Source organism: Jaculus jaculus, chromosome 1 (assembly GCF_020740685.1).
Source record: "Jaculus jaculus isolate mJacJac1 chromosome 1, mJacJac1.mat.Y.cur, whole genome shotgun sequence".
NCBI classification, from domain to species: domain Eukaryota; kingdom Metazoa; phylum Chordata; class Mammalia; order Rodentia; family Dipodidae; genus Jaculus; species Jaculus jaculus.
The window spans coordinates 161,504,058-161,529,810 of NC_059102.1; the positions used below are offsets into that span (position 1 = coordinate 161,504,058).

The 25,753-nt window shown below is 46.3% G+C and overlaps 2 protein-coding genes across 4 annotated transcripts; one reads left to right on the top strand and one right to left on the bottom strand.

The window, feature by feature from the left end:
- The first annotated feature begins 7,993 nt into the window (after positions 1-7,993).
- Positions 7,994-13,054, top strand: Mrpl11 (mitochondrial ribosomal protein L11). Of its 2 annotated transcripts, XM_004656716.2 has the most exons (5): positions 7,994-8,189; positions 10,579-10,674; positions 11,206-11,299; positions 11,381-11,540; positions 12,793-13,054. In XM_004656716.2, the coding sequence occupies exons 1-5, from the start codon at positions 8,067-8,069 to the stop codon at positions 12,896-12,898; spliced, it is 579 nt and encodes a 192-aa protein (XP_004656773.1). In that variant the 5' UTR covers positions 7,994-8,066; the 3' UTR covers positions 12,899-13,054. The 2 variants fall into 2 exon arrangements, with proteins under 2 accessions (XP_004656773.1, XP_044988580.1); XM_045132645.1 differs by lacking the exon at positions 10,579-10,674.
- A 6,796-nt stretch (positions 13,055-19,850) lies between these two features.
- Npas4 (neuronal PAS domain protein 4) lies at positions 19,851-24,693 on the bottom strand. 2 transcript variants are annotated; one of them, XM_004656715.2, is made up of 8 exons: positions 24,519-24,693; positions 23,706-23,857; positions 23,427-23,529; positions 23,032-23,305; positions 22,743-22,852; positions 22,253-22,388; positions 20,700-22,129; positions 19,851-19,941 (listed from the first exon to the last, which is right to left on the bottom strand). In XM_004656715.2, exons 1-8 carry the CDS (start codon positions 24,691-24,693, stop codon positions 19,913-19,915), a joined length of 2,409 nt encoding a protein of 802 aa, XP_004656772.1. In that variant the 3' UTR covers positions 19,851-19,912. The 2 variants fall into 2 exon arrangements, with proteins under 2 accessions (XP_004656772.1, XP_044997926.1); XM_045141991.1 differs by lacking the exons at positions 22,743-22,852; positions 23,427-23,529; positions 23,706-23,857; positions 24,519-24,693 and having other exon boundaries at positions 23,032-23,215.
- Between the last annotated feature and the right edge of the window lie 1,060 nt (positions 24,694-25,753).

Genomic DNA, 25,753 nt, shown 5'->3' on the forward strand with positions numbered 1-25,753 from the left:
TATGAGAAGGGACTGTGATTGAATGAAAAGTGACAAGGTGCATACTTCTACTGCAAGGAAGGAAATATTTGTCTCTCTGCTACAGATGTGTGATGAAGTGAGCCAGCTTCTTCCATAATAATGAAACATCCCCTGGAATCTGTAAGCCTGAAATAAACCCTTTTCTCCCATAAGCTGCTCCTGGCCAGGTGCTTGTCCCAGCAATGAGAAGGTAATGCAATAGAATATGTAACTTGTGATTTGCTTTAATAGGGATCACAGTCAAGAGACTGTCTTAAATCTCAGATGAGACCCTGGTGTTTTAAAAAATATATATGAGAGAGGGCTGGAGAGATGGCTTAGCGGTTAAGCGCTTGCCTGTGAAGCCTAAGGACCCTGGTTCGAGGCTCGGTTCCCCAGGTCCCATGTTAGCCAGATGCACAAAGGGGCGCACGTGTCTGGAGTTCGTTTGCAGAGGCTGGAAGCCCTGGCGCGCCCATTCTCTCTCTATCCCTCTATCTGTCTTTCTCTCTGTGTCTGTCGCTCTTAAATGAGAAAATGGGCAAACCAGGGCCTCCAGCCACTGAAAGTGAACTCCAGAAGCATGTGCCACCTTGTGCATCTGGCTTACATGGGTCCTCAGGAATCAAACCTTGGTCCTTAGGTTTCTCAGGCAAGTACCTTAACTGCTAAGCCATTTCTCCAGCACCTTAATATATATCTCTATCTGCCCTTCTCTCTCTCCAATAAATAAATAAAAATAAAATATATAAAAATAATTCTACTGCCTAAAGAATGGCTTTAGGGCTGGAGAGATGGCTCGGAGATTAAGGTGCTTGCCTGTAAAGCCTATCAACCCGAGTTCCAGTCTATTCCTGGTGGTAAACCAAGAGCCTTGGCAATGGCCTGTAATGTTTTGGGGGTATCAGGGGCCTCCCTGGCCAAAAACTCACTTGAAGGTATCCCATTCCTGACTCTGAAAATTTTCTAGTAACAATCTATGGCTTCTGGTTGGGCTATTGTCCAAAAAAGTATGTTTCCATATGACTTACTCATACCCTCTTAGAATTTTTTTTGAGGTAAGATCAATATTTTTAAAAGAAAGAAAAAGAGGGATGGAGAAATTGCTTAGTTGTCAAGGCACTTGCCTGTGAAGCCTAAGGATCCAGGTTTTATTCTCCAGGTCTCACATAAGCCAGATACACAAGGTAGTGTATGTATCTGGAGTTCATTTGCAGTGGCTAGAAGCCTGGCATGCCCATTCAATCTCTCTCTCTCTCTAATAGGTAAAAATAAATATTTTAAAATATTTTATTTTCATTTGAGAGGCAGAGAGAGAGAGACAAAGTGGCAGGGAGAAGGAGAGAGAGATGCAAGCACCTTAACTGCTAAGCTATATTTCCAGCCATCTTTTGGTTTCTTTCAAGGTAGGGTCTCACTCTAGCCCAGGCTTACCTGGAATTCACTATGTAGTCTCAGGGTAACCTTGAACTCACAGCAATCGTCCTACTTCTGCCTCCCAAGCACTGGGATTAAAGCGTGTGTCCAGCCCCTTTCTTTTCTTTTAATCTTTTTAATATTTATTTATTTATTAGAGAGAGAGATAGAGAGGGAATGGGCATGCCAAGGCCTCTAGCCACTACAAGCAAACTCCAGACACATGCACCATATATATCTGGTTTATGTGGGTACTGGAGAATTGAACCTGGGTCCTCAGGCTTCGTAGGCAAATGCCTTAACCACTAAGCACTCTCTCCAGCCCTTGAAGTACTTCTTGAAATGGAGTCTCTCTTTAGGCAAGCCCAACAGACTGTTGTGACTTTTCTTTTGCAGACTGTATACCACTTTTTAAAAAAATATTTTATTTTTATTTATTTGACAGAGATAAAGAGGGAGAGAGAAAGAGAGAGAGAGAGAGAGAGAGAGAGAGAGAGAGAGAGAGAGAGAGACAAAGAGAATGGGTGCACCAGGCTTCCAGCTACTGAAAATGAACTCCAGATGCATGTGCCCCATTGCACATCTGGCTAACGTGAGTCCTGGCGAATCGGACCTGGGTCCTTTTGCTTTGCAGGCAAATGCTTTAACCACTAAGCCATCCCTCCAGCCCCTTGTACATCACTTTTTGTCTCTGTTTCCTCCCTGATCAGGAAGACAGATCACTTACCAGAGGACCAGTGTGAAACACTGGAAGTGTCCCATTATCTCTTGTGGCCTTTTGACCTGGAAGCAGAAGCCAAAATATTAGCTTTTTTAACTCCAGTGACTCCAATTTGGATTTTACATGTGGTTATTAAAACAGTTAGAAAGAAAGATACACCAACCTTGAAGGGTTTGGATATATAGCACATCTTGTTAGTGAAACAGATCTAGGTAAAGAATGGCATAAAAGTTTAAAGTCATTTTGTTTAACATCTCAGTTTAGTTGTCCTGTGACAGTGTAGGCCATAGCTGAAGCATAGAAAGCAGGTGTTTCTTATCCTATTAAGTATCTAACAGCTATAAGTATACTGGGAAATCTGAATCAATTGATTTGACTTAGAAATTGCATGCCAGGAAAAGACAAAGAGAGTACAAAATCTTGGAATCTGTGTTTGAAAACATACCAATTACCCAGAGAAGGTTGAAAATAGAACTTTGGACAGCTCAAGACCATTTTTCTGAGATGAACATCACTTGAACATTAGGTTGTTGTCCTGGAGCAGGGAATATGGGTTGAGAGTTATAAGCAAATGACTTGAGAAGTCAGAGTGAGACAATTACTTAAATAAAACCTTCACAAAACTATTTGATTACACAAAACAATAGAACCATACCTGGTCATTGTTGAACTAAAACAGTTTGGTTTTAATATAACCCTTGACAAATCTATCTTAAGAGAGAAGACACTGGACATATGATGTTTTTGGCTTAATCTTAGATAGGAGTTAATCTGATGTACACTACAGACACTTTGATTAACATAAGCAATTTTATGTTTTGTCATTTTAATTTTATTTATTTATTTATTTATTTATTTATTTATTTATTTTTTGTTTTTGTGGCAGGGTCTTGCTCTAGCCCCAGCTGACCTCCTGGAATTCACTATGTAGTCTTAGGGTGACCTCAAACTCACAGCAATCCTCCTACCTCTGCCTCCTAAGTGCTGGGATTAAAGGCATGTGCCACCATGCCTTTTATCATTTAAAAAATATTTTATTTATTTTCAAGGAAACAGAAAGAATAGGTATACCAGGCCTCCTGGTACTGAAAACAAACTCCAGATACCTGCACTACTTTGTGCATCTGGCTTACATGGGTCCTGGGGAATCGAACATGGGTCCTTGGGCTTTGGAGGCAAGTGCCTTAACCACTAATCCATCTCTCCAGCCCAAGAGAATTTTTCATGACAGAGAGAGAGAGAGAGGGAGAGAGAGAAAGAGAGAAAGAGAGACAAAGAAAATTGGCATGCTAGGGCCTCTAGGCACTGCAATCAAACTCCAGGTGCCTGCACCATCTTGTGTACATATGCAACCTTGCATGCTTGCATCACCTTGTGCATCTGGCTTATGTGGAATCTGGAGATTCAAACTTAGGTCCTTAGGCTTTCTAGGCAAGTGCCTTAACCACTAAGCAATCTCTCCAGCCCTAGACTTTTGTTTTGTTTTGTCTTGGCTTTGTTTTGTTTTGTTTTGTTTTAGGTATGGTCTTGCTCTAGCCCAGGCTGTCCTGGAATTCACTAATCTCAGGGTGGCCTCGAACTCACGCGATCCTCCTACCTTTGCCTCCAGAGTGCTGGAATTAAAGGCATACATCACCACACCCAACCCTAGACTTAAAAAAAAATCACATGAAATACATTTTATTTTATTTTATTTTTAATATTTTATTTATTTATTTGAGAGCGACAGAGACAGAGAAAGACAGATAGAGGGAGAGAGAGAGAATGGGCGCGCCAGGGCTTCCAGCCTCTGCAAACGAACTCCAGACGCGTGCACCCCCTTGTGCATCTAGCTAACGTGGGACCTGGGGAACCGAGCCTCGAACCGGGGTCCTTAGGCTTCACAGGCGAGCACTTAACGGCTAAACCATCTCTCCAGCCCATGAAATACATTTTAAAAGCACTAATTTGTAAGTGTAGGTAAAACTTGATAACTTCCCTGGAGATAATCCTTACTCATAAACTTAATACACCTGGAACTGTTTTTATTAAAAGGCAACTAAAGGCAGAATAAAGTCTTGACAGCTGTTTTTAAGGCATAAATCGTAACATCAGGGATTAAGAGTTTCTTTTGCTGGGCATGGTGGTCATGCCTTTATAGTTCCAGCACTCAGGAGGCAGAAGGAGGAGGGTGGCCATGAGTTCAAGGCCACCCTGAGACTACCACCAAGTGAATTCCAGGTCAGCTTGGGCTAGAGCAAGACCCTACCACACCCAGAAGAATCATGTGACTCCTAGTAATTTTCTCAGTGGCTGGAAGATCTTTCCTTTATAAAACCTGAATTAGGGCTGGAGAGATGGCTTAGCGGTTAAGCGCTTGCCTGTGAAGCCTATGGACCCTGGTTCGAGGCTCAGTTCCCCAGGTCCCACGTTAGCCAGATGCACAAGGGGGCGCACGTGTCTGGAGTTCCTTTGCAGTGGCTGGAAGCCTTGGCACGCCCATTCTCTCTCTCTCCCTCTATCTGTCTTTCTCTCTGTGTCTGTCGCTCTCAAATAAATAAATAAAAAATGAACAAAAAATATTAAAACCTGAATTATAAACTCAGCAATGACAAAATTAAATTCTATTTGTGATATCATGTAACAAATTAAGATGACCTGTTCACATTATTGTTAAATGATAAAATTCCAACTTGCTGTAAACCTTTTTTTTTCTCAATTTTTATTAACATTTTCCATGATTATAAAAAATATCCCATGGTAATACCCTTCCCCCCACTTTCCCCTCTGAAATTCCATTCTTCATCATATCCCCTCCCCATCTCACTCAGCCTCTCTTTATTTTGATGTCATGATCTTTTCCTCCTGATACCAGATGGTCTTGTGTAGGTAGTGTCAGGCACGGTGAGGTCATGGATATGCAGGCCATTTGCTGTAAACCTTAGTTAGATCTAGTTGTTGACTTTTTTTTAATGTTCCTTTTTCTCTGTCTCAACATCTGAAAACTATATTCTAACAAAGCCGTAGTCATCTTAGATAAGAGAGAAAATAGAACAAAAACCATATGCTGCTTGTCATTCTCCAATTGGCCAATTTGCCTAAGGACAAGGAGTAGATGGCACATGGTTTAAATCTGCTTGGGGGTCTGAGTGGGGGGGGCAACCCATTTCTCACAACCCATCTTACCATGAATTTAAACGCATATCCCAATTAGTATAATACATTACAATGAGGTAGAAAAAATGAAAGGAACAGAGTCAAAAATCTCAATATGGGGGCTAGAGAGATGGCTTAGTAGTTGAGGCACTTGCCTGCAAAGCCAAAGGATCCAGGTTTGATTCCCCAGGACCCATGTAAACCAGATGCACAAGGTAACACATGCATCTTGAGTTCATTTGCAGTGGGCGAAGGCCCTGGCATGCCCATTCTCTATCTGCCCCTCGCTCACTCTCACTCTCTCTCTCAAACCAGGAGATGCCAGGCTACATGCCTTACTACCTTACTCTGGCATAAGAACAAAACTCTTGGCAGAAATGGAACTTGTGTCTGATTGAGGCTGATCTATAGCACCCTCTGCTGCCCATGGTCTAGCATGCTATCTAAACAAAACGGCCCAGGTGGGCTGGTCCTGGGGTCCACCCCTTCAACTCTTCAAACCAATCAGGTGTCCCTCTTGCATACCTGAATCTGATGCTATAAAGGCTGTTGTCTTCCAGTCCCTCCCTGTCTCTATTCGCTCAACCCCTTGTGTGTGTGTGTGTGTGTGTGTGTGTGTGTGTGTGCGCGCGCGCGCGCGCGCGAGGGTGTGTGTGTCTCTCTGGATTCTCTCCCTTCTTCACTTGGGCTGCAGGGACACACAAGCCTGGATTCCCTCTCATCCAGCTTGGCTGGGTAGGGGGTTGGTGAGAGCATAATACAATTTCCAGGTCTGGGAGAACTTTTCTGCTTGCCTCTGCTTTACAGTTTGGGGTGATTTCTCACTTTGATTACATGCATGTTTTTCCTCTGGTCTCTGAATCTACCACATGTGGACTTCCCTTACACTCTAGATCTACCATGTGAGTGCTCTCTATAACTCCAGGCCTGCTACCTGTCTAATTTCTTTAAACTTGAGGTAACCATGAGTGTAACTCTATTCATTACTCATTTTTCTTCTGAATTTCTTGGTCTCTGTTTTGATATTTTCCCTCTTATTCTCCCTTAAGCTTCAGTTTGCCCTCTTGACTTCCTTCCATAGGAAAGCACATGGCAGATGCTGTGTGTGTTCCTTCTGTATCTCCTTACACAAGCTCCTAAATTCCATCCTCCGTGTGCTCCCAGCTTTAGTCTCTTTAGAGGCCTCAGTTTCACTTAAATCTCAATCTCCCTTAAATAAACCCCACAGTTTGTGATTCCCCCTAAACACACTTAATCCACAATTTATCCTTCTTGAGTCTTTTTTTGTAATTTCTTTTTATGTGAGAGAGAGAATAAGAATTGACACATCAGGGCCTCTAGCCACTACACTCGAACTCCAGACAAGTGCACACTTGCTTCACCTTGTGAGTTTGGCTTATGTGGAACCTGGAGAGTCGAACATGGGTCCTTAGGCCTTAACCATCTCTCCAGCCCAGAGTCTGTCTTTATTAATTCTAAAAATAGCTTTATTTTAAGCTGGGCATAGTGGTGCATGCCTTTAATCCCAACACTCAGGAGGCAGAGATAGGAGGATCGCCATGAGTTCGAGGCCACCCTGAGACTACATAGTTTATTCCAGGTCAGCCTGGACCAGAGTGAGACCCTACATCAAAAAAAAAGTTTTATTTTTATTTGAGAGAGGAAGATAAATAGAGAGAATGGGTGTGCCAGGAAATCCAGCCACTGCAAACGAACTCCAGATGCATGTGACACCTTGTGCATTGGGTTTATGTGTGCGGGAATTGAACCTGGGTCCTTAGGCTTCACAGGTAGGTAGCTTGTGCTACCACACACAGCAGTTCCAGAATCTTTTTTTTTTTTTAAATTTTTTTAAATTTATTTATTTGAGAACGACAGACACAGAGAGAAAGACAGATAGAGGGAGAGAGAGAGAAAGGGCGCGCCAGGGTTTCCAGCCTCTGCAAACGAACTCCAGACGCGTGCGCCCCCTTGTGCATCTGGCTAACGTGGGACCTGGGGAACCGAGCCTCGAACCGGGGTCCTTAGGCTTCACAGGCAAGCGCTTAACCGCTAAGCCATCTCTCCAGCCCAGTTCCAGAATCTTAATATGGCTAATGCGTGAGTGTTACGACGGTTCTTGACTTCATAGACAGTCACATTTAATTAAAAATTTTAAAATTCACATTAAAAATTCATATTAAAATTATATGGCCCTTGCTATATATTATAATCTCCATTGTACAGGGGGAGGAAACAAATCTTAAGTAAGAAGTTCACAGCCAGCAAAAGGAGCATTTTATCAGTTTGTTTCCAAGATCTATACTTGCCATTATAGTCATCACACTGTGTTTCAACTACAGGTGAGGAAAAAGACTCTTACTTGGAATAAGGGGCTCCATTTCAAATCCTACGATTATCAATCAGAGCACAGCAAACAGCCAGAGCTGGATAACAAGATGAAACTACCATACCCACAATGCTGTGCAGAGAATGAAGGTCCCGTTCTTCTGTTTGGCTGTCCGGAATAGTGCCTGAACACTCTCCTGAGAAAAATGTATGTACTAAAATTTTGGGCTAGCTTTCTACATTCAGAGAGCAAATGTAAAGTTTTTATTTTCACTATTTCCTAGCCTTTCTTGTCTTACTAGTGGGAGTATGGTAAGAATGAAACTAGGCTGCCCTTCAGCCCCTCCTCAGCCTCACCTGTCCTCGGCTAACGTGAGGACCCTTGACCTCTGACCCAAGATGGCGGCGCTCAGGGCGACGCTCTTGATTTTGTTCTGAGGATAAAGAAGACGGAAAGTCCTACGTTATGTCCAAGCTACACCGGGCCACTCGGGCCCTCAGGAAGCCTGAGGCCGGCGGTGTGATCCGGACCATCGTCCGAGCAGGCCAGGCCATGCCCGGGCCCCCACTGGGTCCCATCCTGGGTCAGGTGTGGAGGGGACTGGAACCTGGTGTGTGGGGCTCGAGAGCCTGTTCTCTGGAGAGAGGGAGGTCTCGCTTCTAAACTCGCCTCTGCTATTCCTGCTTCTAATAGTTCTCTCCTACCGTAGTTGCATAGCTTCTTTTCTTTTTTTGTTTTTTGTTTTCGAGGTAAGGTCTCGCTCTAGCCCAGGTTGACCTGGAATTCACTCTGCAGTCTCAGGCTGGCATTGAACTCACAGCGAGCCTCCTACCTTGGCCTGAGTGCTGGCATTAAAGGCGTGCACCATCATATTCGGCCATTTTAAGTATTTTAATGTAGATTTTAAACACGAGGGTTAAGAGAAAGAGAGGCGTTTAGAAAGTAAGACACTCCAGACCATATTGGGGCTTTTCCAAGAGAGTCCTTAAAAGTAAGACATGCCCAAGAGTGGGCATGGTCTCCTTTCAGGAGAGTCCTAGTTATTAAATGACAGCATATGTGCCATTTTGCCATATATACCATTTTGTTAGCTATCAAATGATATCTCAGAAGGTTAACAAGAAACCCATTTCCTATTTGTCTCTCTCTCTCTCTTTTAAGAGATAGGGTCTCATTCTATCCTAAGCTGACATGGAGTTCACTTTGTAATCCCATACTAGTCTCAATTCACAACAATCCTCCTACCTCTGCCTCCTGAGTGCTGGAATTAAAGGCATGTATCACTACACATAGCTTTTTAAAATATATTTTTTAGTTTTTAAAACATTAAAAAAATATTTTTTATTCATTTATTTGAGAGAGAGAATGGGTGTGCCAGGACGTCCAGCCCCTGCTAATGAACTCCAGATGCATGTGCCCCCTTGTGCTTACATGAGTCCTGGAGAATCGAACCTGGGTTCTTTGGCTTTGCAGGCAAAAGCCTTAACCACTAAGCCATCTCTCCAGCCCATGTTTTTAAATTTTTATTTATTTACGTATTGCAAGCAGAGAGAGAATGGGCATGCCAGGGCCTCTAGCTGCTGCATACTCCAGATGCATTCTCCACTTTGTGCATCTGGCTTTACATGGGTACTGGGGAGTCGAACCCTGGTTGTTAGGCTTTGCAGGCAAGCCCCTTAACTGCTGAGCCATTTCTCCAGTCCTCTTTTCTCTATTCTCTCTCTCTCTCTCTGAATTTACTATGTAGTCTCAGGGTAGCCTTGAACTCAAGGTGATCCTTCTGCCTCTGCCTCTGCCTCCTGAGTGCTGGGATTAGAGAAATACACCACCATGCCCAGCTCTCTCTCTCTCTTTCTTTAGTTTTTTTCACAGGATTTTTCACTTTTATTGATTTGAGAGGGAGAGAGAAAAAGGCAGTTAGAAAAGAGAATGGTCACACTATGGCCTTCAGCAACCACAAACAAATTCCAGACTCATGTGTCACATTGTGCATCTGGCTTACATGGGTCCTGGGGAATTGAACCTGAGTTCTTTGGCTTTGCAGGCAAGCGCCCTAACCACTAAGCCATTTCTCCAGTCCTCTCTCCTTAAAAATAAATATATGTGTGTGTGTATACACACACACACATACATATGCACACACACACATATATATATATATATTTGAGAGGCAGGCAGACAGAATGGGCGTGCCAGGGCCTTCAGCCACTGCAAATGAACTCCATATGCATGTACCACCTTGTATATCTGGTTTACATAGGTCCTGGGGAATCAAACTTGGGTCCTTTGGCATTGCAGGCCAGCGCCTTAACCACTAAGCCATTTCTCCAGCCATCTGTCTTTTTTTTTTAATATTTTATTTTTATTTATTTACTAGAGACAGAGAAAATGAGCATGTCAGGGCCTTTAGCCACTGTAAATGAACTCCAGACACATGTGCTACCTTGTACATCTGGCTTGTATAGGTTCTTGGGAATCTAACCTGAGTCTTTAGGCTTCACAAGTAAGCGCCTTAACCACTAAGCCATCTTTCCAGCTTCCCCTTTTATCTTTTTTGAGAAGTGAGATTATAGGGTAGCTCTGAGGTGCCTTGTATGGGATCACAATCTGTTACGAAAGCCAGAGCCATTAGGGCTGCACAAGTGATTCAGAACATGTCTGCTACTCTAAATAGGCTTATAGCTTGGAAAGGCCTTAAGCAAGTGTTAGTTGTGCTGGATTTCTTGTTTCTCAGCTGATGAGAGGCTTCAGCCAGACTCTGGAGCGAGGGGCTCCTTTTCCTTCTCATATTCTTAGGATTTTCCCTGTCTTTCAGTTCTGCCTCAGTCCAGCAAATAAAGTCATAATTGAGCCTGGATAGAAGAAAGATGAGAACATAGAGATGTGAAGACAAAGGGAAGGAAGGGACGAGAACAAGGCCCCCTGGGTGGTAGAAACTCTTCACTTCCCACACTAACCCTCTTTAATTTCCTCACAGCGTGGTGTCTCTATTAACCAGTTCTGCAAGGAGTTCAATGAGAAGACAAAGGATATCAAAGATGGCATTCCTTTGCCTACAAAGATTTTTGTGAAGGTGCCACTCCTCTTCCTTCTTAGTGCTTGATGCTGGGACTGGTCGTATGGGTTTTCTGCTGTTTTGTTAACTTGGCTACTGGGCTGTGTTTTCCCCTTTTACACAGTGAAGTCTAGCCCATACTTTTTCTGAACCTGCCTGATCCTGTCACATTATGGTTCTTCCATTTCATTAGGGCTTCCAGAATAAAGTTGAGCCAGGAATAGAAATATTTGATACACATTTTTTTCCCCCTGTGGTTTTATGGTCTGTTAAAGACTTTACAGGAAAGTGAGTTGAGGGGAGGATAAATATGACATTAGACATTCCCTGGCCTAGATAGAAAAACAAGATATTGTCACTTTTTTTTTTTTTCCTTTTTAGGTAGGCTCTTGCTCTAGCTCAGGCTGACTTGGAATTCACTATGTAGTCTCAGGCTGGCCTTGAACTCAGAGTGAGCCTCCTACCTCTGCTTCTTGAGTGCTAAGATTAAAGGTTTATGCCACTATGCCTAGCCACATGTTTTGTTTTGTTCTGTTTTTTTCTGTTAAGCCTGACAGGACATTTGAGCTCAAGATTGGACAACCCACTGTATCCTACTTCTTGAAGGCAGCTGCTGGAATTGAGAAGGGAGCCCGGGAAACAGGTAAGGGCTATAGTAAACACCTGAGATTCCAAGGTCTCTGGAAGAAAGTCGTAATATCTCAGAATTTCTTGTTTATTTCAGGAAAAGAGGTGGCAGGCCTGGTGACTTTGAAGCACATATATGAGATTGCCTGTGTCAAAGCTAAGGATGATGCCTTTGCCCTGCAAGATGTGTCCCTGTCCTCTGTTGTCCGTTCTATTATTGGCTCTGCCCGTTCCCTGGGCATTCGTGTGGTAAAAGAGTGAGTTCTGAGAGGGGCATTGTGAATAGGAGGCTCAGGAAGTTCTGGATTTGGGAGCAAAGTTGAGAGGGCATATTATGGTGAAGAGTCAATCTTTGGGGCAAAAGGACCTCTTTCTTGGGGAGGGGTATAGGTCAATCTTCACTTATTAGATATTGTTTGAACAGTTATGAGCACTAATGGTTGGTCCACTCTGGAGGAACAGTCCTGAGGTGGAGACAATTGCTTAAATGTAGCTTTAGACTGCCAGATGGTCACAGTTGATTAAAAAAAACAGTAGGTGTCTTGAGAGCTCTTGATTTTACAAGGCATTTCAGAAGGGTTTTTTAGGGGAGATGACATCTAAGTAGAGCCCTGTAAAGGGGTCAAACGCTCCATGAAGTGGAAAGATTGCAGTGTGGGATGAAGGTAAGAGAATGGAGCTAAGTTCGTTGTGATCTAGGCCTAGAGGTAGAGTGGGTCAGAGGGAGGGGCCTGTCAGGAAGGACTTTTGGGCTGTCACATTCAGACTTAATCCTGAGGCCAACAGATGACCCCTCAGTGCACTTCGGATGATCTCAGGAATTGTTTCCTTGAAGTAACTTGTTGAGTGGGATGCTATCTAGATCACACATCAGGGATGGGGCAGCCTTTACTGGCCTCTTGCTGCTTCTGTCATACTCCATATCAAGGCTGGCAGTTGGTTGTCTCCCAAGAGAAATGTTACAACAGAAATGGGTTTGGCTTTTCTCAAATCCATACTTTTATGGGGAGCACAGAGATGAGTAGATTAAATCCGTGTCTTGGAGGGGAGAGGGATCTCCACACACATCCTTGTAACTTCACTGTGCAAAGTGTTTAGGACATAGAATAGGGATCAGTGAATCCTGACTGGGGTATAGTTGAAGCCTCAGGATGAGTAGAGGTTCAAGAAGGGGATGGAAGCTGGGTGTGGTAGTGCACGCCTTTAATCCCAGCACTTGGGAGGCTAAGGTAGGATCATAGGATCACTGTGAGTTCAAGGCCAGCCTGAGACTACACAATGAATTCCAGGTCAGCCTGGGCTAGAATGATATGCTATCTTGGAAAACCGAAAAAAAGAAAAGAAAAGCAAAAGAAGGGGATGGTAGTATATGTGGGTTGTGGTTTCTGGCAGAGAAGTAAGGGGTGGAGGCTGGAAAAAGGGAGAAGGATCCAGTGACATGGGTTCTTGTGAGCTACCACTGGTGACTAGCTACTCACCAGCTCTCTCTCTGTCTTTCTTCAACTGCAGCCTCAGTGCAGAAGAGCTGGCAGCTTTCCAGAAGGAACGAGCTGTGTTCTTGGCTGCTCAGAAAGAGGCAGATTTGGCAGCCCAGGCAGAAGCTGCCAAGAAGTGACCCCTGCTTTCCATAATCCAGGATTTTGAGGGAAGCAGCTGGGAAGGGGTGCAGTTGAGAATCATGCCAACATGATTATTATTTTCCTGAATTTATGTATTTTTACACACATAACTGTCACAGTATTGAGCCTAAATAAATATCCTTTATTACCCACTCTGTCAATTTTTATCTTGGGGCATTAGAGAAAGTGACTAGTATGAACAGTAACTACCCTGGACAGACGTTAGCTGCCCTGAGAGGTAGACAAGGATCTTCATAATATTCCTCAGGTGTGTAAAATGAGGCTCAGGTAAGTAAAGTAATTTTAATTTTTTTAGTTTTTTTGAGGAAGGGTTTTATCTAGCCCAGGCTGACCTGGAATTCATCATGTAGTCTCAGGGTGGCTTTGAACTCATAGCGATCCTCCTATCTCTGCCTCCCGAGTGCTGGGATTAAAGATAGGTGTCACCACACCTGGCTCAAGTAAAGTAATTTTCCCAGTGTCTTAGTCTGTTTTGTGTTCCTATATTAAAATACCTGAGGCTGGGGGTCCATTGCAGAAGAGGCAGCAGAAAGAATGTAAGAGCCTAAGGAAGGGTAGGACTCCTTACAACGTACTCCTCCAGACACAAAATGGCCTGGATATCCATGACCTTACAGTGCCTGACACTACCTGCACAAGACCATCATAATAGGAAGAAAAGATCATGACATCAACAAAAGAGAAGCCAGGTGTGGTGAGCACTAATGTAGCATACTTGAGGTTCTGGGGTTCTAGTCCTAGTACCATAAACAATGAAAAGCCATACTGGACTCAGTCTCCATGTTTTGTTACATTTATTTTACCTCTATATTCTTTTTTTCTTTTCCTTTTTTTTTTTTTTTTTTTTGGTGTGTGTGGGGGCTTGATGTAGGGTCTCACTCTACCCCAGACTGACCTGGAATTCACTATGTAGTCTCAAGGCGGCCTTGAACTCAGCGATCCTCCATCCTCAGCCTCCCAAGTGCTGGGATTAAAGGTGTGTACCATTAGCCTGGCTTATATTCTTTTATTAACTTATTTTATTTATTTGATAAAGAGAGACTAGACACGCTAGGGCCTTCAGCTGCTGAAAACAAATTCCAAACACATGCACCACCTTGTGCATCTTGATGATATGGGTCCTGGGGAATTGAACTTGGGTCCTTTAGCTTTGCAGGCAAGCACCTTAACTGCTTAGCCATCTCTCCAGCTCTTACCTCTATGTTCTATTGTGATTTTTTTTTTCTCTTGAGGTAGGGTCTCACTCTATTCAAGGCTGACCTGGAATTCACTTTGTAGTCCCAGACTGGCCTCAGACTCATGCCCATCCTCCTACCTCTGCCTCCCCAAGTGCTGGGATTAAAGTTGTGTGCCACCACACTCAGCTTAATTTATCTGTTGTTGTTTTTTTTTTTTTTTTTCTTTTTCTTTTTCAAGGTAGGGTCTCACTCTAGCCCAGGCTGACCTGGAATTCACTCTGTAGTCTCAGGCTGGCCTCGAACTCACTCCTACCCCTGCCTCCTGAGTATTAGGATTAAAGGTGTGCGCCACCTCGCCTGGCTTTAATTATTTTCTAAAATCTGTATATGTATGTATATGTATGATTGTGTGTGTATGAGTACTGTGGCCTGGGAGCTTTCAAGGATTCTCTTGTGTATACCTCCTAGCTCACCATAGGTGCATGAATTACAGACATACACTAACATGCCCAGCTTCCCATAGCTTCTGGCTATGCAAATTCAGGTCTTACACTTGTATACTAAACACTTTTAATCACAGCTATCTCCCAGTCCTCATCTCTATAGCAGATTTAAATATTTATTTAAGAGAATGAGGCAGAGGAAGAGAGAGAGAGAGAATGGGTGCGCTAGGGAAATGAACTCCAGATGCATGTGCCACCTTGTGCATCTGGCTTATGTGGATCCTTTGGCTTTGGAAGCAAGGGCCTTAACCACTAAGACATCTCTTTAGCCCATATAGCAGTTTTATATGCTGTCTTATCGGTGAACCATAGTTTCTTTAAGCAAATTCTCACCTGTTGAGTTTTGTCCCTCTTTCAAACAAGCAAACCAAAGGTGGGTGTGGTGGCATATGCTTGTAATATCAGCACTTATGAGGAGGACGAGGAATTCAAGGCCAGTCTTAGCTACATAAAAAGTTCAAGACCAGTCTGGGCTACATGAAACCCAATCACACAGAGTCAAGTTGGGGCTGGAGAGATGGTTCAGTGGTTAAAGCTGCTTTCTTACAAAGCCTTATGGCCTGGATTAAATTCCCAAGTACCTATGCTGCACTCTGTAATTTTATTTTTATTTTTAAATTATTTATTTATTTATTTGAGAGCAACAGACACAGAGAGAAAGACGGATAGAGGGAGAGAGAGAGAATGGGCGCGCCAGGGCTTCCAGCCTCTGCAAATGAACTCCAGACGCATGCGCCCCCTTGTGCATCTGGCTAACGTGGGACCTGGGGAACCGAGCCTCGAACCGGGGTCCTTAGGCTTCACAGGCAAGCGCTTAACCGCTAAGCCATCTCTCCAGCCCAATTTTTTTTTTATTTTAAAGATTTATTTATTAGAGAAGGGGCATGCCAGGACCTCTAGCCACTGCAAATGACCTCCAGAAGCATGCGCCACCTTATGCATCTGGCTTACATGGAACCTGGAGAATTGAACCTGGATCCTTAGGCATCACAGGCATTGCCTTAACTGCTATGCCATCTCTTTGGCCCTCTGCTTGTAAAATGGTATATATATTTAAAAAGCCAGGTGTGCTGGCTGTGGTGGCACACACCTTTAATTCTACCACTTGGGAGGCAGAGGTGGGGGGGGGTTGCTGTGAGTTCAAGACCAGCCTGGGACTTGGAAATTCTTTTTCCTCCTTCTAGTCTTTTCAGTTGTAGCCCGATGTCACTTACTCAGTAGAGCTTTTTGGCACCTCTAAATTAAAACCCAGTTATTCTACCACAGTACTCTGTTTCTTTCCTTTTTGTACCCACTGCATTGTTTTAGGCCTTATATTATCTTTTGTTGTTACTCCTCACAACTAGAGTACAGCACAGTGGTCCCAGTGATCTTGTCTGTTTTGTTTAGTTTTCCCCAGAACCAAGAACAGTTTCTAGCATATTGGGGGTGGTTCCATAAATATTCACGAGCAAATAAGAGGATAGAACCAGGGCTTGAGCTGTCTTTCTGGCTCCAAGTTCCCATTATACATTTTGTTCTTAGGGTATCAGTGATCAGATGTAGATCTGGCTTCTGTAGCCATTCTGGGATGCCATTAGACAAGTCTGTTCTAAGATTTTTTTCTTTAAAATGGCATTTTTGTTTGTTTGTTTTTCAAAGTAGGGTCTCTAGCTCAGGCTGACCTGGAAGTCACTATGTAGTCTTAAGGTGGCCTCGAACTCATGGTATCCTACCTCTGCCTCCCAAGTGCTGGGATTAAAGGTGTGAGCCATCACACCCGGCTAAAACAGCATTTTAATTAGATGCAAATAATATTCACATACCAACAAATCCATCATTTAAATAAAGGACTCGATATTACAAAACATGAAAATTTAAACAAGTTTTGTCTTATAAAAGTCCTTCCAAATTTCTAACACTGTAAACTATTGTATGTACACCTTAAAAGAGTTTCTCTAATAGAGAAATGTAATATACTTACAATGAAACATAATTTACATTGGCTAAACTTACAGATATGTCTTAAAGTATATATGTAAAACCCCAACAACTGCTAATTCAGAGACCCGCACAGATGACATTCCAAAGTTATGCAGCAACAGGAGGCTGCCTCAGAGAAAGTTCTACATGAGGAACAGGAACAGGTACTTTTTCTTCCAGCAGGTGGCAGCATTGCCTTTTTTTCCTGTCTCAGAACCAAGCAGTCTCTCTCTCTCTCTCTTGCCAAGTGCCAGGTTGAGTTTTCTTCAAAATATATTCTCAGCCAGGAGTGGTGGCTGAAGCCTGTAATCTTAGCACTTGTGAGGCCAAGGCGGGGGGATTTCTGTGAGTTTGAGGACAGCCTGGGTTACACAGTGAGTTCCAGGGCTAAAGAATGAAACTTGTCTCACAATAATAAAATCACACCAAAACACTCTATTGTCAATTACCACCAAATAACGGAGAAATGTTTCTTTCTTCCTACATGATTTTTATTTTTTACATTTTCAAAGGAAACTTTTGTTTCAGAATAGATTTATATTTACAGAAAAGTTATGATGATAGGGCAAATTCCTCCCATACTCCACACATAGCTGCCCTTAATGTTAGCATCTGACACTTATATGGTACATATGTCTCAACAAATAAGCCAACATTTATACATTATCTACAAAACTGTGGACTTTTTTTCAGACATCGTTGTTGACTTGCTTTCTCTGCAGTGTTTCCTTAGACCCCCAGGCTGTGATATCTCGTTAGACTCCTCCCATCTCATGACCAGGTTGTTTTTCAGATGGTACTCCAATATACTATAGTCACTGAAGGTTCAAAGCTAAAAGTTATAAGCCTCTACTCTCTGGGGGAACTTAAGAACACTTTTTTTTTTTTTGAAGTGGGATCTCACTCTAGCCCAGGTTGACCTGGAATTGACTATGTAGTCTCAGGGTGGCCTGGAACTCATGGTGATCCTCCTACCTCTGCCTCCCGAGTGCTGGGATTAAAGCCATGCCTTAATCACCACAGCCAGTTTCGTTTTTTTGTCTTGTTTTGTTTTTCAAGGTAGGGTCTTGCTCTAGCCCAGGCTGACCTGGAATTTACTATGTAGTCTCAGGGTGGCCTCGATCTCAAGGCGATCCTCCTACCTCTGCCTTCCAGGGGCTGGGATTAAAGGCATGCTGCCACCCACACCCATCTCGGAACACATTTTTGTAGTAGAAATTGGTAGCTTTCTACCCAAATTCTGAAACATCCTCAGAAATGGTCCTCTCAGAAAAAATAGTTTTTATGTGCCTGCTATGCGCTGGCCGTGTGCTAGAGATGACGCAGAACTACAATAGAGCCCTTGAAGGCTGACCAGTTCTTGACTCTACTCAAAACCCCATCCAAGGAGGGAAAGGGGTGACAATGCCATCCTGCATGTGGGGCCCTCTGGAGGGCCCGACTGCAGAACTGGGTTTTGGAGTGGGAGCAGGGCTGGCGTGTTGTCAGAGCTCTGCTCTCGGGTCCTAGCACTGAGCCTCTGTGTCTTCCTTCCATCAGGAAGATGCTTCCTCAAAGCCTCCAGGTCACCATTGCCTGCTAGGTCAATTTAGCAACTCAGGTCTTTTCTGTGCTTCTCCAGTTGTAAAGACTTCCGGTCCAATCCTGACACTGTCTCAGGTGCCATTTTGTCACTTCACTCCACCTGTGAACTGAGGCTCTAGACCCACTCAGCAAATAATTGGTGAAAGTGTGATTTGAATGCAGGTTTTTCTGCCTTCTAATGTTCACTTGCCACCCTCCTCCCCATACCCTGTGGCTGCTGGGTCTTCAAACCCGAAGGAAATTAGCATTTGTGGAAACTTTCTCCTCCTGACCCACTGAGTGCAGCTCAGCTCTACTTTGCCGATTTAGAGGGGTCAAAAGTGGGGGGTGGGCGGTCCTTGGACGCTACTCCATCCAAAGCTTGCTCTTCTTGGGGAATCTGAGATGGGACGATCTGAGAGGGTGGTTCACTGGCTTTGGGAGCTGGAAAAAGCCCAGGCTGGCATGTGGGTATATTTCCCACTTGTGCCTCTCACCAGTTACAGGAGAAATCATCCTTCGCCTGTGACCTACAGTTTCTTCGTCAATAAAATGAGACTTTATTACAATGAAGAAAGTATTTGCCAACCTTATCACCAATATAAGGACAACAAGTGGTTATAGTTTCAATGCAAACATCCAGGACCCAACAAAAAAGTCAGTTTCCTACATAACCAGGTAAAGAAAGAATTCATGTCCAGAAGCTTCAAACCCATGCCCAGGGCTAATGCCGGCCTGAATGCTCTTGTACTTTCCCAGGCCTGCGGCCCACTCCCACACTGTGAGCATGTAAACCTGGGGCAGAGAGAATTCAGTGTCCTCTGGGACTGGACACCTTGAAGGCAAGATGTAACAACTGCTTCAGCAAAATGTTTCATCTAGCATGGTATGGGCACTGCAGGCATGGGGTAGATGGAAGGACAGACGGTGCATGAGCAAGGGAAGAAATGATAGGACTGAAGGCAGGTCCAGCTTTACCTCCAGCCCCAGGCTCCTCCCTGGAGCCCCAACAGCTCACTCCCCCACCCTTTCCTTTTACAATAGTGCATGACACCAAGGGTACCAAAAAGGCAAACTGGACTTTATTATAAAGTTGGCTACAAAGTCACCGCAGCACCACGAGGTGGCCGTCTGGGGCAGGCCCAGGCAGTCTGGCAGCCGGGTGAGTCCCGCACCAGGTACACACATTCGTGCAAGCACACGTGTGTGATGGCAGGTCTGCCTTCCTCCATCGGAAAGGAACGTGGCGTCTCTTCGCGCCCCCCACTCCAGGCGCGGGGCGCAAAAGTCACAGGAAGGCCGCTAGGGCGGCAGAGTCCGTCGGAATTGAAATCCCGTTACTGGTCTGTAGAGAATTCTACGTGGGTGTCAAGAGCCCCTCAGGGCACAGGCTGGCCCGGGTGGGCTTTGCTTTTCCCCCACCAAGGCCCAGGGGTCGTTTGACCCCTAGGTGTGGAGAACTGGCCCAGGCCCATGGGGCAGCGCGGTGGGGAAGTGAGACTCCCCCATTCTCCGCTTGAAATCCATTCAAGGAAGCTCACTACGAGTGAATACAGATTTGAAATGGAAACTGGGATCGCTCGAAGTCCCTTGATATTAAAAAGTAGCTCCCCTCCCTTGCCCTCCCACCTCCCCCCACCATCACAATCCTTCAGGGCCTGGAGAATCAGATATATCCCCCTCTGGCCCCCAGAATCCCCCCAACAGTCCCGGGGGGGTGGAGAGCGGCTCCACGTCTTGATGACAATATGCCATACTTGACGACGTTAAGTCACAGACTTATTCAAAACGTTGGTTCCCCTCCACTTCCATCTGGAGAGAGAGAGAGAGAGAGAGAGAGTTACTAAGGCCTCCTAAGAAAAGGGGTCTTTGGACTGAGAATAAGGTCTAATGTTGGCATATAATATGGGCTTCAAATATGTTGGCCCAAGCTGAGTGTGGTGGCGCACACCTTTAATCCCAGCACTGGGGTGGCCCTGAGTTAGAGACCACCCTGAGACTACATAGTGAATTCCATGCCAGCCTGAGCTAGAGTGAGACCCTATCTCAAAAACCAAATAGATACACACCCAATTATCCCCAGAGGGTTAGCAGATAAGGGGCAATATGAACAGATGAAAAGAAACTGTGGCTGTGGCTGTAGTTTTAGAAAGCGTGGAGCCAGGGGGTGAACCCCATTCTCTACATCTTCTTTAGGGGGCAAAAAGAATACGGGGCTACAACTCCAATCAACTTTCATCCATTTTTTGTTTGATTTAAGGATGGTTTATTTAATGTTAGGGACCTTATTGTCTTAATCCATGGAATAGGGTGGCCACTGAACTAGATCCCTCATAGACTTCAAAACTTTGCCTAAGGACATTTGTTACCCCTCTGTCTTGAAGGTCTGTTCATTTAAACTTTCATAAGCAGTTTTTCATTTTTGCTTATCCTCACCACTACCTTTAGTTTTAGATAATATAATTCGCTTAAAACTGAGGTACACAGTGGGGAACTGATTCACCTAATCTACCCAGCAACTCATTGGGAAGACAGGGCCATGACCTCGTGGACATTTGGGATGGACTTACCTTCATGGAAGCTGTCTTGAACTTGGCTCTGGAGTTGATGCAACTCATCAGTAAACCCTTCATAGGGGAACGCTGAGACACCTGTCTCAAAGGCGGTTTCATAGTTGGCCAGGTCCTCCAGGAAGCTGTGATCTTCTGGGGACAGGTTGTTGCAAGGCGACAAGGCCACTCCTGGGCCCTCTGCCTCAGGATCCCCTGAGCCCCATTCCCCATTGGGGTCTGGAGTAGAGAGATCCATGAATATGTCTTCCACGGGCGTCTCTTCCAGGAATATGTTATCAGGGTCAACCAGGAAGTCCAGCTCCTGGCATTTCCATGGTTTCAGGTCCAGGCTGAGCACAGGGGGGCCAGCCCCTGATAAAGACAGGTTGGAGTCCAGGGGCTCCAGTCCTCCAAGTGGCTCCAGACCCCCAGTGCCAGCCTCAGCAGAGAAGGGCCTGTCCATGCCCTGAGCCAACTGGCTAATCTGCTGGATGAGACGGTCTATCTCATTTTGCTCCTTCTCCGAGTAGTGGAAGAAACTTTGTTTGACTGGAGAGGCCTCGGGTGTGAGCAGGCCTTCAGGCACCAGGGGGACATCCACAGACAGGGGGCCCCGAAGCTGAGCTAGGGCCAGGAGTGTGCAGTCCCCATTACCAGGGCTGCTAGGACTTGGGGGCAACTTCTCATAGAGAAAACTGCATCCCTCCTGGGCGAAGTAAGTCTTGGTAGGATTTGGGCTCAGTTGCTCTGGGAAGGTTTGACTGGGGCTATTCAGGTGTTCTTGAAATGCTGTGCTGGGAGGAGTCAGCTGTTCATGGGTAGGACTGCCCAGAGGCTCTGAGAAGGTGGCAGTGCTGGGAAGCAGCTGGTCTGGAAAGGTAGAGGTACATGGTGTCAATTGATCTTCATAGCTTCTAGTGGAGGTTTCAGTCAGCTGGCCTTGTAGTGGGCTGGTTAGTGGGTCTGGGAAGGTTGCACTGCTGGGCGTCAACTGATCAGAAAAGATCATGGTGCTTGGCGTCAGCTGTTCTTGGAGAGAGCTGGATGGAGTGGGCAAGTGAGTCTGGAAGGGCTCGTGGAGGCTGAAGAGGAAGGCACAGCCTCCCGGCTGGTGAGGTGTGTAGGGTGGGGTGCACACAAGATCCTTGCTTAGGTCTGCTTGGAGAGAAGGCTCGGGCCGAGGAGGGAATGGAAGGTAACTAAAGTCCAGCTCTTTTGAGGTTCGGGGAAGCTCTTCTGATGCTGAGGCCACACTTAGTTCTGAAGCACTGGCGAAAGTGGTGCTTCTGGGAGCTCCCAAGGCTGGGGTAAAGAGAGGAGTAGAGCACTGCTCCCGGGAAAGGATGTTCTCCGAGAATGAGGGGAGTATCGTTGGAGTCCCCAGGACATAAGCTACCTGGGTTTCTTCAGAGTTCAGTTGCTGACGGAGGCTCCAGGCTTCCATGTCACTGGAGAGGAGAGAAGACACAGTCTGTGAGAGTCTGGACCATCCCCAGAGCAGTTTTCTGATTGGTATCTCCTCCACGCTTGATCTTAGCTGCCTCTGTGCCAGCCTCTCCCTTGTGGCTTACCTGATTGGGTAGTTATTGGCAGTAATAGGGCCTTCTGGGCCTTCTGAGTACAATAGGCAGTACATCCATGCCCAGCCTCCATGCTTGCCTTGCAGCCTCACCACCATTTCCGCCTGAATATCTCCATTCTCAGCCACTGAGGAGGAAGAAGAGATGCATGGTTAGGTTGTCCATCAGGTGACAGCACCTAGACTCCCACCTATACTTCACCTCTGCACTGAACTGAGGGAGCTATGATGTCCTCTCTTGTGACTGTCCTATCTCTCAACTCCTCACCTTGACTTTACCACTCAGAGGTCCCCAGCTCTGGTTGTTTTTGTTTTTGTTTTTTTGCCTTGACTTCTCACCCCAATGTTCTCCCTAGAGCATCCAAAGCTCTTGGCTTTCAGTATCTCCTCAACATCAGTCTGAACCTCAGTCTGGTTTTGGCCTGGTCTCCCATGCCTTAGCCCAGCTCCCTGTCTCATCCGCAGCTTCTCTGGACACTCACACAGGCGGTAGTGTTGAGCAGAAGCGTGGGCCAGGTCCTCAGGATGCAGCAGTCCATACCATGATTTACAGAGCAGTTCACTGCGCTCAAAGCCCAGGTAGATTAGGACACTGGGGAGGTGGAAAGGGTGAGGTCAGCTTTCTGGTTTTGCTCAAAACCCATGCCATCTCACTCCCTCCCAGGTCTTCTACCCTCCTAAACCCCATCCTCCCTGAACTTGACTCCAGAATCTAAGGTCCCCTCCTCTCTGGTCTGCCTTCCTCCTGGGGATTGAACACTCTGAACTTACCTCTCAGAGATGTCCAGCAGTGCCAGGTCTTTAGCATGTCGACTCTGGAACATGGCCATGAAGAGAGCGGCAGGGCCAGGGCCAGGGCCAGGACCAGGGCCAGGGCGGGGTCTTGGTTCCAGCGGGGCACAGAAAGCTGTGAACACCGGGTTTCCTGCCCAATAGGCCCCAGGTGGGTGAGCATGGAATCGACCTCGAATAAGCACCAGTTTGTTGCCTGCACTCTGGCGACGAAGGGACTTGGAGGTGTTGAAGCGACAACGGAAAAGACGATCTAGTTGGGCAAAAAGAAAAGCAGGTTAAGGTGGGGGGGGCAGCTAGAAGAAATGATGAATGATTGGAACAGGGAAGCAGGAAGAAAATTGGACTGAAGAAGAAAAAAATGAAGTTCTTACCAGCATCCAGAGCAGAAGGTAAGGTGAGTTGCTGCCGCACAGTGAGGTGATCAGCAGGGTCAATGATGTCGTAGATACTGTCACCCTGGGCAACCAGGTCCACCTACAAGAATGAAGGAAGTGACCCTTAGTGAGGCTAGAAAGGGTTGATCTTCAGTTCATAACTTCTTTCAGGGTAAAACCCTCCCTTTCCAAGTAACTCTTAGTTTCTCAGGAGTGTAAAGCTCATTTCACCTCATCTGTGCCCCAGCCCTAGCTGAAAAGATCTCAAGTACTCACCATAGAGTGGCCCAGATGCTCGCTCACACTCTCAGACAGGTATAGCAACTTCCCCTCAGCTGTGAACACAAGCAGAAATCCAGGTAGTGCTGCCACGATGTCTTCAAGCTCTTGAGCTGAGAGAAGCCCGGTGGGATCTGTCAGCGGAGTGCCTAGGGAGCGAGGAAGATGTGGTGAGTCAGGATAAGATTAGGAGACAAAACAGAAATGAGGAAGGCATGTCTAAGTTTCAGAGAAACCTCATGGACCTGACTGTGCAAACACCTGTTGACCCTATACCCATGGTTCTAGGCCAGGAGACCTGTTGCTGGAAACTATCAAGCCAGGGCGGGAGCCTGAGCCGCCCTGGAATGTAACGTCAGAACCGCGGACAGAGCTTTTCCTAGAGGTCCGCTGTTTAGCACCGCGGACAGCGCTCACAGGAGCGCGCGCTCTCCAGCACCGCGGACAGCGCTCCCGAGACCGCAGAGCAGCCTCTTTCCCCGGACTTTGACAGATGCATCCCTGCAACTTCCCGGGCTTCCTCCTCGAGCTCCTGGAGTGCCTCTGAGCTATTCTGTTTTGGCTCTCCACGTCCCATAAATCTGATGCTGAGGATATCATTCAGGCTCTCTAACCCTCATTCAGAACTCAGGTGAAGTCTGGACGGAGCTCAGGAGAGAAAGTAGCAAGTTCAGTGTCCCCCTCAAGTCCCTTCTCTCTCCAGCTTGCCATCACGTTTCCCTAGACATGCGGCTGTCTCGGTGAATACCCTCAGCTCCTCCGTCCCCTGTCCCCGTCAGCTCAGGTCTCCAGTAGCCCCGGCATGCTCACCTCCGGCGAAGAAGACACCCTTGCGAGTGTAGATGCAGGCAAGGCTCATAATGTGCAGGTAGGACAGCCGGACCTTGTCCGCCTCAGCCAACGGCAGCAGCTCCTTGAGGTTCCGGATCTCGGCGTTGATCTGGTCCCGGCGCGCCTTGGAGGCGCCCTTGGTGGAACGGTACATGACAGCCGGCTGTGGAGCTCCAGCTCGGGCGCTCCCGACACCTGCGATCCTGTCCCGATGCACCGGAGGCTTCCTCTTCCAGGCGTCCCTGTCTCTCGTTCAGGCTTTGGCTCGCTCTCGCTCCACTCCTGGGCTCCGCTCGACTGGGCTGCCCCCCTCGCCTGCTTCGATCCGCCTTATATAGCTCCTGCCAGGCGTGGGGGGCTCGTTTTAGAGACGCGGGGGGGGGGGAGGCGGGAGGTTGGGCTAAGCAAGCTGCAGCGGGAGCCACTGGCTGGGGAGGGGGGGCGCTCCTCCTCCCTCCCTGGCTTCCTACGTCATCCCATGACGTCGAACCAGAGCGGGAGGGGGACGAGGGAAGGGGGAGAAGGGACGCTGCGGAGGGGGCCGAGGCTGGCAGGAGCTGCGCAGAGCCAGGCACTGCCAGAAACAAGTGGAGCAAGGGTGCAGAGACCCAGTATTCTGATGAGGGGAGGGACAGAGGTGAGGGGTGTGTGAGGCCCTGGCTGGAGAGTCTGTAAAGGGCAGAGAGGGGACTGGTGCCCACATTCTTTTATTTATTTTTATTTTTATTTTTTTGAGGAGGAGGAGATAGGGGTGGGAAGGCACAGGGTTCTCCTGGAATCCCCCTCCATATCTACCAGGCAAAGGTGACATCACATGAGGAAGTGGACTTTCTTTGGCCTTTGGGGGCTTAGGTCACAGCTGGGAGTCCTCTCTGGGGTCTACACGATCTGAGATTCCCTTGGCCATTTTTAAACAATCAATTCTTTCCTTCTTTCCTAAGCCGTCTTCTCCTCTCCCCCCCCCAACTTGAATCTCTAAACCCCTAAGATGGGATAGAAAAGGGGTCCTGTGGAAAAGGGACCAGTCGAATTTGGTCTTGCTCCTATGTTCTCATAGCATAGGGATCCCAACGCCAATGCTGTAGTCTATAGCTATTTCTTTCTTCTATTAACGTTAGCTACTTGTGGGGGAAACTGAGGCAGGGACCCAGGGCTTGGTGAACATCCTGGTCTGCACGGAGACCTGTCCTCACCCCCTCCCCGTGGCCAGCCCC